Source organism: Narcine bancroftii, chromosome 1 (genome assembly GCF_036971445.1).
Source record: "Narcine bancroftii isolate sNarBan1 chromosome 1, sNarBan1.hap1, whole genome shotgun sequence".
In the NCBI taxonomy this organism is placed as follows: Eukaryota; Metazoa; Chordata; class Chondrichthyes; order Torpediniformes; family Narcinidae; genus Narcine; species Narcine bancroftii.
Window position 1 is genome coordinate 486277683 of NC_091469.1, and position 18031 is coordinate 486295713.

The 18031-nt window shown below is 40.3% G+C and overlaps 1 protein-coding gene across 2 annotated transcripts in view; it reads right to left on the reverse strand.

The window, feature by feature from the left end:
• The window catches only part of cyldl (cylindromatosis (turban tumor syndrome), like), a 63649-nt gene extending 47444 nt beyond the window's left edge, over positions 1 to 16205 (reverse strand). The window contains exons 1-4 of one of the 2 annotated variants that reach the window (XM_069914955.1): positions 16184 to 16203; positions 14717 to 15194; positions 5161 to 5450; positions 1948 to 2053 (exon numbers count right to left, since the gene is read on the reverse strand). In XM_069914955.1, coding sequence (XP_069771056.1) covers positions 1948 to 2053; positions 5161 to 5450; positions 14717 to 15167 — 847 coding nt within the window. In that variant the 5' untranslated portion in view covers positions 15168 to 15194; positions 16184 to 16203. Of the gene's footprint in view, positions 1 to 1947; positions 2054 to 5160; positions 5451 to 14716; positions 15195 to 16183 lie in introns of both variants that reach the window. The other variant, XM_069914956.1, reaches the window with a different exon arrangement.
• Between the last annotated feature and the right edge of the window lie 1826 nt (positions 16206 to 18031).

Sequence of the window (18031 nt, forward strand, 5' to 3'; positions counted from 1 at the left end):
ATTTGAAATGGTAGAAATACAAGAGACAATAAAAAATCTGCCGAATAATAAAACACCAGGAGAGGATGGATTCCCAATAGAATTCTATAAAACATTTAAAGATTTATTAATTCCTCCCCTCCTGGAAGTAATCAACCAGAATGATAAAACACAAAACATACCAGATTCGTGCAAAACAGCAATAATTACAGTAATACCAAAGGCAGGGAAAGATCCACTCGCACCAGCGTCATATAGACCAATATCTTTACTTAACACAGATTATAAGATAATAGCTAAACTATTAGCAAACAGATTAGCTGATTATGTACCAAAAATAGTAAGTCTAGACCAAACTGGATTCATAAAAAAAGACGAACAACAGATAATATTTGTAAGTTTATTAACTTAATTCATGCAGTAGAAGGAAATAAAACTCCAACAGTAGCGGTTGCTTTAGACGCAGAGAAGGCCTTCGACAGAGTAGAATGGAATTATTTATTCAAGGTACTACAAAAATTTAGTTTACCAGAGAAATATATTAATTGGATTAAAGCATTATATAAGGGGCCATTGGCAAGAGTGACAGTAAATGGATATGTATCAAAACATTTTAACTTAAGCAGATCAACAAGACAGGGATGCCCACTATCGCCCTTATTGTTCGCATTAGCCATAGAACCACTAGCAGAACTGATAAGAACAGAAAATAAAATAAAAGGGATAAAAATAAAAGGCAAGGAATACAAAATCAGTTTATTTGCAGATGATGTTATAGTATACCTAACGGAACCAGAAACATCAATAAAAGAATTACATAAGAAATTGAAGGAGTATGGAGAAGTGTCGGGATACAAGATTAACGCAAATAAAAGTAAAGCAATGCCAATGAATAATGCGGATTTCTCAAAATTCAAGAAAGAGTCACCGTTTAGATGGCAAATGCAAACAATACGATACCTAGGTATACAAATAAATAAAAACCTCAGCCATCTATATAAACTTAATTATTATCCACTAATGAAAAAAATACAGGAAGATTTAGAGCATTGGAAAGACTTACCATTAACACTAATAGGAAGGATAAACTGTATTAAAATGAACATTTTTCCAAGGATACAATACCTATTTCAGGCACTGCCAATACACTTGACAGAAAAATTCTTTAAGGAGTTAAAGAAAATAATAAGGAAATTTTTATGGAAAGGGGGGAAACCGAGGATAGCACTAGATAAATTAACAGAATGGTATAGACAAGGAGGCTTACAACTGCCAAATTTTAAAAATTATTATAGAGCCGCACAATTAAGATATCTATCAGATTTTTACCAAACAAAAGAAAAGCCAGATTGGACTAGATTAGAGCTAGACAAAATAGGGGAGAAGATACCTGAACATATATTATATAAATGGGATGAAAAATTGGTAAAACATAGGAATTCTCCAGTATTGCACCATTTGCTTAATATTTGGAAGAAGATTCATGTAGAAAGAAATAAAACAAACTACCAATTATCAAAACTAATACTGACGCAAAATCAGCTAATCCCTTTTACGGTAGATAACCTGTCTTTTAGAGAATGGGAGAAAAAAAGGATTAAAAGAATAGAAAATTGTTTTTCGGGGAATAAATTATTATCCTTTGAATATCTCTTTTAATTTAATTCAATTCGTTTGCTGTTTAACTTTATCTTTACAAGTACTTGTTCGGCCGCAGCAGGAAGTAATTTCAGTGAAAAGATGCGTTGCACAATGTGTATGATAATAAACTCATCATCATCACCATTCCCTCAGTAAACTCTGCCCCCCAACCTCGACTTCCCCACTCACTGAAACTCTCCTCACCCTTTTTTCCCCCAACAGGATCAGCACTCCCCCTCCCCTCATCCCCACCTCCATGCCCCATCCCAAAGGCCACCCCCTGCCAACGGAGATGAACCCCCCCCCCACCCCCACCTGCCGACTCACAGACGCTGTGATGGAGGTTCGCTGGGGGCCGAAGCATTTTCCTCTTGACGATGGACTCCAGTGGGACCTTCCGTATGCAATTCTGTCCTTCTCCCTTTGATGGGTCCTGCAGCAGAGCGAGCATATCCTCAGGAGGGGCATGGGTGGAGTAGCAGAGCCAGGGTCGGGGTGGGGGGGGGGGTAAATTCAAAAACATAACAGGAGGGGGGGGGGGAAATGGCTGCTTTCCATTACGACTGCCTTCCAAATACCTCTGCACTGGCTTAACCAAGCTGAAAAGTCTATGGCTTCAAGGCCCGACCTTCAGGGGCAATCCCCCAGACCCCCAGGACTGAATCCATCTGGGGCTGTCTTTTGTCATCCATATTAACAGCTTGGATGACAATTTAGTGGGCAGGATTTGTAAGTTTCCAATGATCACCAGAGATGGTGATAGGAAGCACAGTGAAGAAGGTTATCTAAGCTTACAACAGGATTTAGATCAATGGTACAGTGGATATAAAATTTGAATTTAGACATACAAACAGCATGGAAACAGGCCCTTCCAACCCACAAGCCCATGCTGCCCAATTAACCCACAACCTTGGTATCGTTTCGGAGGGTGGGAGGAAACCCATGAAGACACAGGGAGAACGTACAAACTCCTTAAAGACAGTGTTGGATTCGATCCTGGGTCGCTGGCACTGTCACAGCATGGCACTGACTGCTACATCAACCGGGGTTTAGTTAGGGTGGGCAGCCCCAGAGTAACAATGGCCAATATCAGATGTGTCAAGGCGAGGGGAGGAAGGTTGAGGGGAGATGTCAGGGGTGAGTCGTTTTTTTTCACCCAGAGAGTGGTGGGTGCCTGGAAATGCATTGCTGGGGGTGGGGGGGGAGGCTGGTACAATAGGGACATTTAAGCGATTCTTCAATCAGCACATGGATGGAGAAAAATAGAAGGTTAAAAGGTTAAAGGTGTGAAGAATAAAATGGTTATATTGTGAAAATAAAAACAGTGTACTTTATGTAGCAAAGATAAAAGATACATAACCAACTTTTCGGGCTTGAGCCCTTCATCAACATATGAGCAAAGCAGGTGCCTGAATAAAATGACTGGGGGGAGGAGGAGGCAGGAGGTGATAAGTAGATAAGGGAGGGAGGGCATAACAGAGGAAGGGGGGGATGGCTCTGTGAAAGAGAAGGGGGTGGAGCACTGGAGAAAAGGTTAGTGTAACGACGTTACAGCGCCCGCGACCGAGGTTCGAGTCCAACGCTGGCTTTAAGGAGTTTGTACGCTCTCCCCGTGTCTGCGTGGGTTTCCTCCCACTGTTCAAAAACGTATGAGGGTTTATGGGGATTGTAGGTCAACTGCGTGTGATTGGGTGGCACGAGCTCATGGGCTGAAAGGGCCTGTTACCATGCTGTACGCCTAAAGGTGGACAGAGGGATAGGAGAGAGAGGGAGAATGGGGAGTGGTCTCGCAGAAACAGGAGAAGCCAATATTAACACCATCTGGTTGGGGAGTGTCCAGACGGAATATTATGCGTTTCTCCTCCAATTTACAGGTGGAACTTCGTGGGGTAGTCTGAATCGGAATTTATTGTCACGAACAAGTCACAAAATTCGTTGTTATGCGGCAAACATACCTTACAAAAATAAATAAAAATTGTGCACGAAAAGTCAAAGTCAAGCAGTGCCTGTGGTTCATTGATCATTCAGGAATCTGATGGCAGAGGGGAAGAAGCTGTTCTTGTGCCACTGAGTGCCTTGGAATGGCAATTGGAGTTTAACTCGGATAAGTGTAAGGCATTACACTTTGGGAGGTTAAACCAGGGCAGGACTTGCACAGTGAAGGGTATAGGGCTCTGGGGAGTGTTCATGGGAAAGACAGACCTGTGGGTACAGTTCCATGAAAGTGCTGACAGGATGGTGAAAAAGGCGTTTGGCTTCATCGGTCAGAGCACTGAGTGCGGGAGCAGGGACCACCAGGTTACAGCAGTACAAGACGTTCATAAATTAGATCAGCCATGATCGTATTGAATGGCGGAGCAGGCTCGATGGGCCATTTTTGGCCTCCTCCTGTTCCTACTTCCTATGTTCCTATGTTAGTGAGAAAGCATCTGCACAGTTTTGGCAGCCCAGCTACAGGAGAGGGTTCAGAAAAAAGATTCACGAGTCTTGCTGGGACTGGGGGGAGGCTTGAATAACAAGGAGAGGCCGGATAGGTTGGGACCTTCCTCCCTAGAGTGTATGAGGCTGAGGGTGGGACCTTGTGGAGGTTTGTAAAATTATGTGCAACTTGGATAAGTGAATTGTTCACAAATCCAGCAGGGCTTGGAAAGAGTTTATACGTTCTCCCCATGTCTGCGTGGATTTTCTCTGGGTGCTTCAGTTTTCTCCAACCCTTCAAAAACATATGGGAATTGACGGTTAATTGCTGTATTTTTGGGGTATGGCCTTGAGGGCCAGAAGGGCTTGTTACCGTGCTATACAGAGAGGAAGGATGTGGAAGCTATGGAGAGGGTGCAGAGGAGATTGACCAGGATGTGGCATGGATTGGAAAATAAGTCTCATGAGGCAAGGTTAGCAGAGCTGGGACTTTTCTCTTTGGAGCGACGAATGATGAGAGGAGACTTGATAGAGGTTGACAAGATTCTGAGAGGGAGTAGAGCAAACACCCACCCTGTCAAGTTTCTTGTACATTCGAACCAAACACCTTCTCGCTTTTCTAAACTCCAGTTGGCTCAAGCCTACCCTGTCCACTCTCTCCATTAGACAACTGCAAATATTTTTGGTGGCACGGTTTAGCGCTGTGCTGTTACAAGGCCAGCAACCCGAGCTCGAACTGATGCTGTCTGTAAGGGGTTGTATGTTCTCCCCAGGTCCTGGATTCACCCCCCCCACCCTTCAAAAACACATGGGGTTTATAGGTTAATTGGTAAGTTTTGGCAGCACGGGCTTGTGGGCCAGAAGGGCCTCTAAATTCTAAATTAAATGTACCCATCTATTTATGTTTATCATCTCTTTACCAGTCTCATGGCACGTTGCATTATTGTAATTTATCCCAAAGTAGTCGGTGTGCCTTACGCACCTGCGTAACTGCAGCAAGGAGGAATTTCTATCCATCTGTATATTGCACTCGAATAAGACAGTAAACTCTCATCACTACTCGCTCTGGGTCTAGAGACACTCTCTGCACCACGTTAAACGTTTGGAAATGTGATCACTCACCAACTTAAAGTTGATCATGACGGATGAGCCCCCGTTGAAAATGCCCACCACTGTGCCGTTCTTTGACTCCTCTTCTATGTAGACAGTCACAAAGTCTCCAATGTTCACGGGGCAATCACTCTGGGTGTCCGTGGGACTCGCGCCATCCGTGAAGGCGAACTGCCCTGTGTCCGCAGTACTAGAGCATGATCTCACCTTGTAGAAAGGCACAAAGATGCCACGGTTTTCCATGCAGTGGAAGTACTGCTTGCCGTCAAACATCCCATTGTTCAACCCGTCAACATCTGCGTCTACCTGGAATAGGGAACAAGAAATTTTTTTGTTGAAAATTTGAGTTATTAATCATAATAAAACCATACAATAAAAATGCAAACAAATACATGATATTTTTATCCTGTACAACCCCCCACCATCCTCAACCCTAACCCACCCACCCCTTCCAACCCCCCTCGAAACTACCCCAAGAAAAGAAAGAAAGAAAGAGGAGATCAAATAACATAACACCCTTCAATTATTTGCCATGGTTTGGGACAACAACATCAGCGTGTGGGGGAAAAAAAAGTTAATGATTCGACCACATATACTCCATACAAGGGTTCCAGGTTTTAACAAAAAAAGAATAATTCTTATGTAAATTATATGTTATCTTTTCCAATGGAATACAAGATTTCATTTCCAAATGCCATAACTGAATACTCAAATTAGTCTCATTTTTCCAGGTAATTGCCAGACATTTTCTAGCCACGGCTAAGGCCAGTCTCAGAAAAGCGATTTGAAATTTATCTAATTTTAACTCCAAACTCAATTTCTTAATATAACCCCAATAAAAATACTAAAGGATCAAGTGAAATTTTAAATTTGAAAATAACTTCTAAAGTTCCTTAATTTTATTCCAAAAAGGTTTCACCGTCTTGGGAGTTTGCGGAGGAGCAAGTGGAGTTGTTCAAGTGAACCGGTACGGACTTGAAGGGTCGACATGGCCAGTTTCTGTGCTGTAAACGGTTATATGGTTATATGGTCTCACATAACCAAGTAGAATGTAAAAAAGAGCCAACTTCCTTATGACATCTAAAACATAAATTGGAAGAAATAAATTTATATTTCCATAATTTCTCCAGGTTAAATATAATTGATGAAGAAAATTATAATGAACCAATCAGTACCTTATATTTACAATTTTAGTCATACTATCCTCGCATAGATTCATCCAATCATCCTGGAAGATAGATATGGACAAATCTTTTTCCCTTTTTAATCTAGATTTATAAACATCCAGTTAAAGCATTTTATTCTGTAATAAAGTGTAACTTTCTTGCCACCATCAGTGAGTAAAATCTCAAATTTAGACTGCCTGGGTAACCGTAACGTACACCCAAAATTATCCAACAATAATGCTTTGACTTGATAATAAGAAAAAAAAGAGTATTCGAAGATATTTCATATTTCTCTTTCATTCTTTGGAAAGAAATAAAATATCCTGCTTCATAACAATTATCTACCAGTTTAATTCCCACAACTTCAAAAGTTGATTATTAAGCGTAAAAGGAAAAAGCTTATTTTGAAACAAAGGAGTTTTAGCCGAAATTTTACTTTGAGTATCTATAGTTTCATTTTTTAAAAATTCCTTAATTCCTTGAAATGTTTTAACACAGACAAATTAAAGAAATGGTTAAAGAATGGGTGGAGGGAGCAGACGATTCAACTCCCCCTGCACCTCACTCAACACGTTTGAAAAAGGAGTAACACACAATAGTCTGCAGACATCATGGTTAAAGTAAAAACACAACGCTGGAGAAACACAGCAGGTCAAACAATGACCTTTATACACCAAAGATAAATATACATAACCAATATTTCAGGCTTAATCCCTCCATCAAGATACAAGCAAAATGTAGGCAAGTTCAGAATCAGAATTTAATGTCATGAACAAGTCATGAAATTCAGTGTATTGCAGCAAACATTCATATTATAACCATCTTACAATATTACTATAAATCCAACATAAATAAATAAAAATAATAAGGCAGTGTCTTTGATTCATTGATTATTTGGGAATCTGATAGCAGAGGGAAAGAAGCTGTCCTTTTTTTTATATATATTTTTTTATTTTTCACACTGTGAACCATATCAACCAAAGTTTGTACAAACAAATCTCATAAAATTTACGCAGTGGTATTTTCTCCCCTTTTTCCCCCCCCTTCCCTCCCTCCCCTCTACCCACCCCCTCCAATACCCATAAATATTCAACATATACAATACAATAAAACCATTAAACAATATTTTCACACAAAGGAAAATAAACAAGAAAAACGCGTCATCTATTTATTACACACTGAATCTAGTCATTTTGTCTTCTTATCATTTTCATTCTCATTTTAGGGGATGGAGGTCGTAGGCAAGCTCTCTCTGATATGTTCCATGTATGGTTCCCAAATTTGTTCAAACATTGTGACTTTATTTTTTAAATTATATGTTATTTTTCCCAATGGAATACATTTATTCATTTCCATGTACCATTGCTGTATTCTCATGCTCTCTTCCATTTTCCAAGTTGACATTATACATTTTTTTGTTATCACTAAGGCTATTATAATGAATTTTTTTTGCACTTTATCTAATTAGAGGCCTAATTCTCTACTTCTTATGTAACTTAAAAGAAATATCTCTGGTTTTTTAGTATGTTATTTTTTGGTAATTTTATTTAGTATCTGATTCTTCCCAAAATGTATTTACTTTCGTACATGTCCAAGTTGCATGTAACGTTGTTCCCATTTCCTCCTTACAGCGAAAACATCTACCTGATAATGTTGAATCCCATTTTTTAAATTTTAGAGGAGTGATATATACATTCTGTAACCAATTATACTGTATCATGCGTAACTTGTGTTATTATATTCTTCATAGTTCCAGAACATAACTTTTCCCATACTTCATTTTTTATCTTTGTTTAGATCCTTTTCCCACTTCTGCTTAGGTTTATGGTTTATTTCATTTTCCTTCTCTTGCAGCTTAATGTTCATATTGGTTATAAATCTTTTAATTATTATTGTGTCTGTAATCACGTATTTAAAGCTGCTTCCATCTAGTAATATCAGTCTGTTTCCCAATATATCCTTTAAATAAGCTTTCAATTAATGATATGAAAACATTGTACCGTGAGTTATTCCATATTTGTACTTCAATTGTTAATAAATTATTTCTCAAAAAACAGTTTTCTATTCTTTTGATTCCTTTTCTCTCCCATTCTCCAAAGGAAAGGTTGTCTATTGTAAAAGGGATTAGCGGATTTTGCATCAATAGTAATTTTGGTATTTGATCATTCGTTTTTTTCCTTCCTAAGTGGATCTTCTTCCATTTATTAAGTAAATGATGCAGTACTGGTGAGTTTTTATATTACACCAGCTTTTCATCCCACTTATAAAGTATATGTTCCGGTACCTTTTCCCCTATTTTATCTCGTTCCATCTTAGTCCAGTCTGGTTTTTCCCTTGTCTGGTAAAAATCTGATAAATACCTCAATTGTGCGGCTCTATAATAATTTCTAAAATTTGGTAACTGCAAACCACCTTGATTATACCTCTCTGCTAATTTATCTAACGCTACCCTTGAATTCCTCCCTTTCCACAAGAATTTCCTTATTATTCTCTTTAGTTCCTTAAAGAATTTTTCTGTTAAGGGAATTGATAATGTTTGAAATAAGCATCCTTGGGAACACGTTCATTTTAATGCAGTTTACCCTCCCTATCAACATTAGCGGTAATTCTTTCCATTGTTTTAAGTCTTCCTACAATTTCTTTATTAGTGGCTGATAATTTAGTTTGTATAAGTGGCTTAAGTTATTATCTAACCTGATCCCTAGGTATCGGATTCCTTGTGTTTGCCATTTAAATGGTGATTCTTTTTTAAATTCTGTATAGTCTGCGTTACTCATTGGCATCACTTCACTTTTAATTGCATTGATCTTGTACCCTGATATTTCTCCATATTCCTTCAATTTCTTATGTAGTTCTTTTATTGATATTCTGGTTCTGTTAAGTATACTATCATGTCATCTGCAAATAAGCTGAATTTATACTCCTTCTCCCTTATTTTTATCCTTTTTATTTTATTTTCTGTTCTTATCAGTTCTGCCAAAGGTTCTATCGCTAAGACGAACAATGAGCGAGATAGTGGACATCCCTGTCTAGTTGACCTACTTAATTTAAAGTGACTCGATACATATCCATTTTCTGTTACCTTCGCCAACGGTCCATTATACAATGTTTAATCCAATTTATATATTTTTCTGGTAGATTAAATTTCTGTAATACTTTAAATAAGTAATTCCACTCTACTCTGTCAAAGGCTTTTTCTGCGTCTAGAGCAACAGCCACTGTTGGTTTCTTATTTCCTTGAACTGCGTGGATTAGATTAATAAGTTTGCAGACATTGTCCGCTGTTCGTCTTTTCTTAATAAATCCAGTCTGATCTTGTTTTACTATTTTAGGTACACAATCAGCCGATCTGTTTGCTAATTTCGCTATTATCTTATAATCTGAGTTAAGTAAAGATATTGGTTTATATGATGTTGGTGTTAGTGGATCCTTCCCAGTCTTTGGTATTACTGTAATTATTGCTGTCTTACATGAATCTGGCAAGTTTTGTGTTTCTTCTATCTGGTTCATTACTTCCAGGAGAGGAGGAATTAATAACTCTTTAAATGTTTTATAAAATTCTATTGGAAATCTATCCTCTCCTGGTGTTTTATTGTTCAGTAGCTTTTTTATAATATCCTGTACTCAAATGGTTTTATTAGTTTGTTTTGTTCCTCTTCTTGCAATTTCGGCAGTTCAATTTTAGCTAAAAATTCATCTATTTTATCTATTTTCTCCTCTTTCTCAGTTTGGTGTAATTGTTCATAAAATTCCTTAAAATTTTCATTAATTTCTGTTGGATTATATGTAATTTGTTTGTCCTTTTTCCTTGATGCCAGTATTATTGTTTTAGCTTGTTCTGTTTTAAGTTGCCAGGCTAATATTTTATGTGTTTTTTCTCCCAGTTCATAATACTTTTGCTTTGTTTTCATTATGTTCTTCACCAGCTTGTACGTTTGTAATTTTTCGTATTTAATTTTTTTTCCCGCCAGTTCTCTCCTTTTCATTATATCATCCCTTTTTACTAATTCCTTTTCTGTGCTTACTATCTCCCTTTCCAACTGCTCTATTTCCCGATTTTTCATCTTAGTCACATAACTTATTATCTGCCCTCTAATGAAGGCTTTCATTGCATCCCATAATATAAATTTGTCTTTCACTGATCCTGTGTTTATTTCAAAGTACATTTTAATTTGGTGTTTAATGAACTCTCTAAATTCCTGCCTTTTAAGTAGCATGGAGTTTAACCTCCATCTATATGTTCTTGGTGGGATGATCTCCAGTTCTATTGCTAATAACAGGGTGAATGATCAGATACCAATCTAGCTTTATATTCAGTTTTCCTAACTCTCCCTTGAATATGGGCTGAAAACAAAAACATATCAATCCTTGAGTAAGTTTTGTGCTTACTTGAATAATATGAAAATTCCTTCTCTCTTGGGTGTTGCCTCCTCCATATATCCATAAGTTTCATTTCCTGCATTGATTTAACCAGAAATTTGGCTACTTTATTCTTTTTACTTGTCTTTTGTCCAGTTTTATCCAACATTGGATCCAAATTAACCATATAACCACTTACAGCACAGAACAGGCCAGTTCGGCCCTACTAGTCCATGCTGTAACAAATCCCCACCCTCCTAGTCCCACTGACCAGCACCCGGTCCATACCCCTCCAGTCCTCTCCTATCCATGTAACTATCCAGTCTTTCCTTAAATGTAACCAATGATCCCGCCTCGACCACGTCTGTCGGAAGCTCATTCCACATCCCCACCACCCTCTGCATAAAGAAATTTCCCCTCATGTTCCCCTTATAATTTTCCCCCTTCAATCTTAAACCATGCCCTCTAGTTTGAATCTCCCCCACTCTTATCCACATTTACTCTGTCTGTCCCTTTTAAAATCTTAAACATCTCTATCAAGTCCCCCCTCAATCTTCTACGCTCCAGAGAAAAAAAGCCCTAGTCTGCACAACCTTTCCCTGTAACTCAAACCTTGAAATCCTGTCAAATTAAGGTTAAAATCCCCTCCTATCAATATATTTCCTTGTGTGTCCGCAATCTTCAAAAAAATATCCTGCCTAAGCTTTTGATCCTCCTCGTTAGGTGCGTATATATTGAGCAAATTCCAAAATTCTGAGTATATCTGACATTTTATCATTGCATACCTCCCTGCCAAATCTATTATTTCCTCCACTATTTTGATTGGTACATTTTTGTTAACTAGTATGGCTACACCTCTAGCTTTTGAATTATAGGATGCTGCCATTACGTGTCCTACCCAGTCTCTCTTTAGTCTGTTATGTTTTCCTTCAGTTAAATGCGTTTCCTGCACAAAGGCGATATCTATTTTTTCCTTCTTCAATAAATTTAGTAGTCTCTTTTAATGTGGTTATGTATTCCATTAATGTTTATATTCATATAGTTCAACATGGCCATCTTATATCTTGCATACATCTCTTTTCCACTTCTTTGCCACCTCCATCCCTCTTTTCCCCATTTTCATCTCTTAGTTTTCTCTTATTGCACTTAATATACAACAACACATTTAAGACATAAAGTATCCCCGCAGTTCCCACATCCAATAATAACTTAACCCCAAAAGTTCCCCCCCTCTCTGAGTTGTCCCATACCCCTTGCTGGGCAACCACAACTCCCCTTTTCATTTGGGTTGTAATTTTGTTCGCAGCGTCAACTGATTTTGCAGTGACAGTTATTCCCCCTCAACCCAGCCTTCTCCAGAAAACACTTTTTTTTTAAACACATATAACAAAGCTCTCTCTTTTTTTCCCCCCTTACTCCCTTCCTTCCCTTCTCTTTTCCCTCTTTAGTTCTTTACCTATACATTGTTTTTACATCTTTATATATACTTTATTACCGTTCTTCATTCTTGTTACATCTCTTCATCTCTTCTCCTGTCCTGCAAACATTCGAGAACAGTTTGTTTTGCTCCCTATATAATCCAATTTATATATTTTTCTGGTAGATTAAATTTCTGTAATACTTTAAATAAGTAATTCCACTCTACTCTGTCAAAGGCTTTTTCTGCGTCTAGAGCAACAGCCACTGTTGGTTTCTTATTTCCTTGAACTGCGTGGATTAGATTAATAAGTTTGCAGACATTGTCCGCTGTTCGTCTTTTCTTAATAAATCCAGTCTGATCTTGTTTTACTATTTTAGGTACACAATCAGCCGATCTGTTTGCTAATTTCGCTATTATCTTATAATCTGAGTTAAGTAAAGATATTGGTTTATATGATGTTGGTGTTAGTGGATCCTTCCCAGTCTTTGGTATTTTTTTTTTTTTAATACTGTAATACTGTAATACCAAAAAGAGCTTTGTTATATGTGTTTAAAATATAAATATTTTAAGCACGGCTGGATGTCTTAATATGAATTTGTAACCTTTTTTCCATCAAGTTAATTTCGCTGTATTAAATTCCTTCCTCCTCTTTAAGAGTTCAAAACTTATGTCTGGGTAAAAAAATATTTTTTGACCCTTGTATTCCAATGGTTCATTATCTTCTCTAATTTTATTCCTTGCCCGTTCCAGTATATTTTCTCTTGTTGTATATCTCAAAAATTTTACTAAGATGGATCTTGGTTTTTGATGTGCCTGTGGTTTCGGAGCTTGTGTTCTGTGCGCCCTTTCTATTTCCATTCCTTCCTGCATTTCTGTCGTTCCCAGGACCTTTGGGGGTCCATCCTTTTATAAATTCTATCATGTTTGTGCCTTCTTCACCCTCCTTCAGACCCACTATTTTTATGTTATTTCACCTACTATAATTTTTCAACGCATCAATTTTCTGAGATAACAACTCTTGTGTCTCTTTAATTTTTTTGTCACTTTCTTCCAATTTTTCTCTTGTCATTCACTTCCATTTCTACAGCCGTTTCCCGCTCTTCCACATTCTCTACTCTTTTCCCTATTTCTGTCATGACCAGTTCTAACCTTTGCATTTTATCTTCTGTTCTTTTCATTTTCCTTTTAATTGCATTAACTCCAACGATGACCAATCATTTAATGATCTCATTTGTTCTTCAAAAAAGACTTTATCTATATTCTGTCCATCAGTTTTACCTTTTATTTCTCTTTGTCCATCAGTTTTACCTTCTATTTCTCTGTGAAGATCTTGGTCTTCTTCTTCTATGTCTGTATCTGTGTTTGTGTCTTCTTCTTCTCTTCTGTTTTTCCTGATGAGCTGCTTGTATCTCTTTGTTGGGCCTCTTCTTGCTGTTCCTCCCCTCTTGGGCTGCTCGTCTGTTGTGCTTCTTGACGTTGGTCTTCTTGTCGATCTTCCCTCTGTCTGTCTTCCACGTCTGTTTCGTCGCACCCTCTTCTGCTGTCTTCCTTATCTTCCAGCTGAAAGCCCTGGTGTCGGGCTTCTCTCAGCTGCTCGGTCTGTGACAGCCCACTCCTCTGCTGAGCCCCCCTCCCACTGGTGTCCTCTTTCTCTTCTGATTGCACACTGCGCACGTGCGACTCCTCACGCATGCGCCGTAGCGCACTTTTGTTTGGCTCCGAGAGCCATTTTTGTAGTGTACCGGCTGATGGGTCGCAACTCTGCAGGACAGGTACTGACCACAAGGGTCGGGCGCTCCTCGTCACCACAGCGTCCTGTTCCATCCTGCAGGCAAGGCCTTCTTCCTTCTTCTCCAGTGACTTTTTTAACTTTTTTTTCCAGCTGTTCTTACTTTCTCCTTCTTGGGAGCCATCTTCTTTCTCTTCTCTGTATCTTTATCTTCTATTTCTTGTACTTTATTTTCGTTATGCTTTGCTTTATCCTGACTTTTTTTTCTATTTTCCTGGAGAGGGATGGTTTTCCCGACCAGCCACTACTCCATCATGTGACTCCTCAAGAAGTTGTCCTTGTGCCGCTGAGTGCTCGTCTTCAGGCTACTGTACCTTTTTCCCGATGGTACCAGAGTGAAGAGGGCATGGGCTGGCTGGTGGGGGTCTTTGAGGATAGAGGCTGCTTTCTTAAGGGGGGGGCATGATTGGTGTGGCAGTTAGCACAATGCTGTTACAGCACCAGTGATCGTGACCAGGGTTCAAATCCCGCGCTGTCTTTAAGGAGTTTGTACATTCTCCCTGTGTCTGCGTGGATTTCCCCGGAGGCTCCAGTTCAAAATGTACCGGAGGTTGTTGGGTGAAATTGGGTGGCACGGGTTCGTAATGGCCTGTAACCATCTGTAAATGTCTGTGCATGTGCCTGTTGAAGATGTCCTTGATGGAGTGAAGACTGGTGCCCATGATGGCCAAGTTAATAACCCTCTGGAGTTTTTCTGGCCCTGAGCATACCAGACAGTGATGCAACCAGCCAAAATGCTCTCCACAGGACACCTGCAGAAGTTTCCAAGATACTTCAGTGTCATACTGAATCTCCTCAAACTCCTCTCAAACATTGACAGGACTCAAACTGAACCTACCTGCAACTCAACGCCAAAGTACGTTCCGGAGAGCATGCTGCTGTCGACGATGCTTCCGATGTACTTGATGACACCGGGCAGGGTCCAGGAGTTGCACTCCACGGTCACACGCTCATTTGTGCGGAGATTCTGAGCCTTCTCCAGAGCCTCATGATCCAGGAAGAGGTACAGCCTCTTGGCGGAGGGGCTGACGGCCTGCAGGAAGCCGGCCTGGCGCTCGCTCAGCAGAGTCAGGGCGCTGAGCTCCAGGTCCAGCCACACGTCCGCGTCCACCAGGTGGAACCTCATCTTGCACTCCGGCTGCGGATCACCCTCTATCTCCTTCAAGTAGTCCGGCTCGGGAATGACTGCCAGCGTTCCAGCAGGGAATACGCGGTCATTAAAGGGGATGTCCATCATCAAGATGTAGTACAGCATCGGTTCCCTCTTGGTCGAAATGAGCGCCATGGTTTTGTGGAATCACTCCCAAGGGCCCTGTGAAACAAAAGGAGAAGAGTTTTTAACGTTTATTTGTCACAACAGACATGGTGGAGTGAGAAGGGTTCTTCTGCGAGCAGACTATCTCTGACATTCACACTGCCCTGGGCAGAAACAATAATGATGGTGATGCCAGAGCCCCTGGTGTGGACCAGGGAGAGCGGAGACACAGTGCTGCTTCGCCCGCTCCTAAGGTTCCATACAAGTGTTAAGTGGCCTGTTAGAGGAGCTGACAGTACCTTTAAACTAAAATCCTGCAACTGTGGAGAAATGTGCCCAGATGGCGGTGCCTGTGCTTGGCAGCGGCCACAAGGGGTTTCAGAGTCCGGGGGAACAGAGGACCAGTGCAGGAACAAAAATGGCAAGGTTTCTTCTACCTCTCCTTGTTATATATACTAACAGACTGCTCCAACAACACAAAAGGACTGTCTGCACTACTAATCTCCTTTATTGCACGAGGATGACTGAATATTTATTACCAATCCTATGTATTTACGGCCACAGGTCCTTGCAGAGCAGGGATTGCTCCCACACCAAAGAAAGCCGTGAATAGCTTTCAGAAATCCAAGTATTCAGCATGAGAGTTGCAATATTAACAGGAAAGTTTGCACTCTGGTAAAGGCATCTTTAGAGTACAGGTGCTCCCCTACTTACGACGGTCCGACTTACGATTTTTTAAAGTTACGAAGGTTCAAATCCTTACACTCAGTTTTGAATTCTGATCTGTCCCCATGCTTGCGATACGTGGTGTGCTACTCTCTCGCGACGCTGGGTGGCGGCAGCATTGCACGAGATTATCGTACAGCATTCTCTCTCACGACGCTGACTCAACCACACTCTCAGTCTCAAAGCTTCAAACATTCTTTAAGCCCAGTGTGTAAAATGGTAGCTGCTGTATTTTTTTCCGACTTACGATGGGTTTGCTGGAACATAACCCCATCATAAGTTGAGGGGCACCTGTACTGTGTGTAGTTCTGACTACCTACCAACAGGAAAGATCATCGACAAGATTTCAGGCGGGAAATAGCTCCTTCTTGCAGGCTGTGAGATTGATGACCAATGCCCTGTAACTGAGTAATCACCCCACAATATTTATTTTAAATTATATTTTTATGTAATTACTACATCCTGTGTATTGTGTGTACATGTGCGTTCACTGTGGTCCAGAGAGACCCTGTTTACAAGGATGTTGTCAGGGACTTGAACTGTTAAACAGGAATAGGTTAAACAGGCTAGGACTTCATTAAATTTAAATTTTCAATTTTTAAAAAATGTAGACATACAGCAAGGTTTTAGGCCCTTTCAGCCCTCGAGCCCGTGCCGCCCAAATGAACCCAATTGACCTCCACCCCCGGACATTACGAAGGGCGGGAGGAAACCGGAGCCCACAGAGGAAACCCAAGCAGACAGAGGGAGAAGGTCCAAACTCTTTACAGCCCTCGAGCATAGAATGAGGGAGATTTGATAGAGGTATACTAAATTACGAGTGGTATAAATAGAGCAAAATGCAAGCAGACTTTCTCCACCAAGGTTGAGCGAGATGAGAACTAGGGGACATTGGTTAAGGGTGAGATACTTAAAGGAAACCTCTTCACGCAAAGAGTAATGAGAGTGTGGATCGAGCTGTTAGGTAAAGTGCAGCCTCAATTTTATCACTGAAGAAAAATTTGGACAGGTTCATGGATGGAGGGGTTTCTGCACCAGTAGGTGCAGAAGAAGGCACTTCGGCCTGTCGAGTTTGCTCCGACATTCCATCGTGAGCTGATCCATCCTCTCCCTCAGCCCCTCTCCTGACTTCTCCCCGTAACCTTTGATACCCATCAAATACACCCAATGACCTGGCTGTGATAACAAATTCCAGAGGTTCACCGTTCACTGGCTAACGAAATTTCCCCACATCTCTGTTTTAAATGGGAACCCTTCAATCCTGATGTTGTGCCCTCTTATCCTGGACTCCCCTACCATGGGAAACCACTTTGCACGTGATCTCTGTCCAGGCCTTTCAACATGTTAGATATGGAGGCCTAAGGCCTGTGCGCAGGTCAATGGGACAAGATGGAATACAGTTCGGCGCAGATTAGATGGGCCGAAAGGCCTATTTCTGTGCTATCGTGTTCTCTGGTGAATATTAGCTAATTATTTATTGACTCTTTTTAATTTAATATAAAATACTGTCATTGTTTTTTGAATGAAGTACCTGTTCAACTGCAGCAACAAGTACAGGTGTACATTATACAATGTGCATGATAATAAACTTATGATCATTATTTTAAGGACAAAGGATCTCTCTGAAGCAGCCAACTATCTTTCTCATCTCTGGAATAAAAGCACTGGGAGAGAATATTTCCTCTTGGGAATTGGAAATCAGTTTTTCAAAATAAGGTGTTGCCCGTGGAAGACGGGGGATTTTTGTCTTCTCAGCGAGGAGCTGTTGAACTTTAAACTCTAAACAGCAGTTAAGAGCAGAAGACACAGGAGCAGAAATAGACCATTCAGCCTATTTCCCCACTCAGCTCCACTGCCCGGCTTCTCCCCATAACCTTTGATGCCCTGGTTCTATCATGAACCTACACCCAATGACCTGGCCTCCACAACCATCCATGGCAACAAATTCCACAGATTCATCGCCCTCTACCTGAAGACATTCCTCCATATCTCTGCTCTGAGTGGATGCCCTTCAATCCTGAAGTTGTGCCCCCCTTGTCCTGGACTCTCCCACTGTGGGGAACCAACCTTTCCACATCTACTCTGTCCACGCCTTTCAACATTTTAAATGTTTCAATGAGATTTCCCCCCCTCATTCTCCTAAATTCCAACGAGTACAGGTCAAGAGA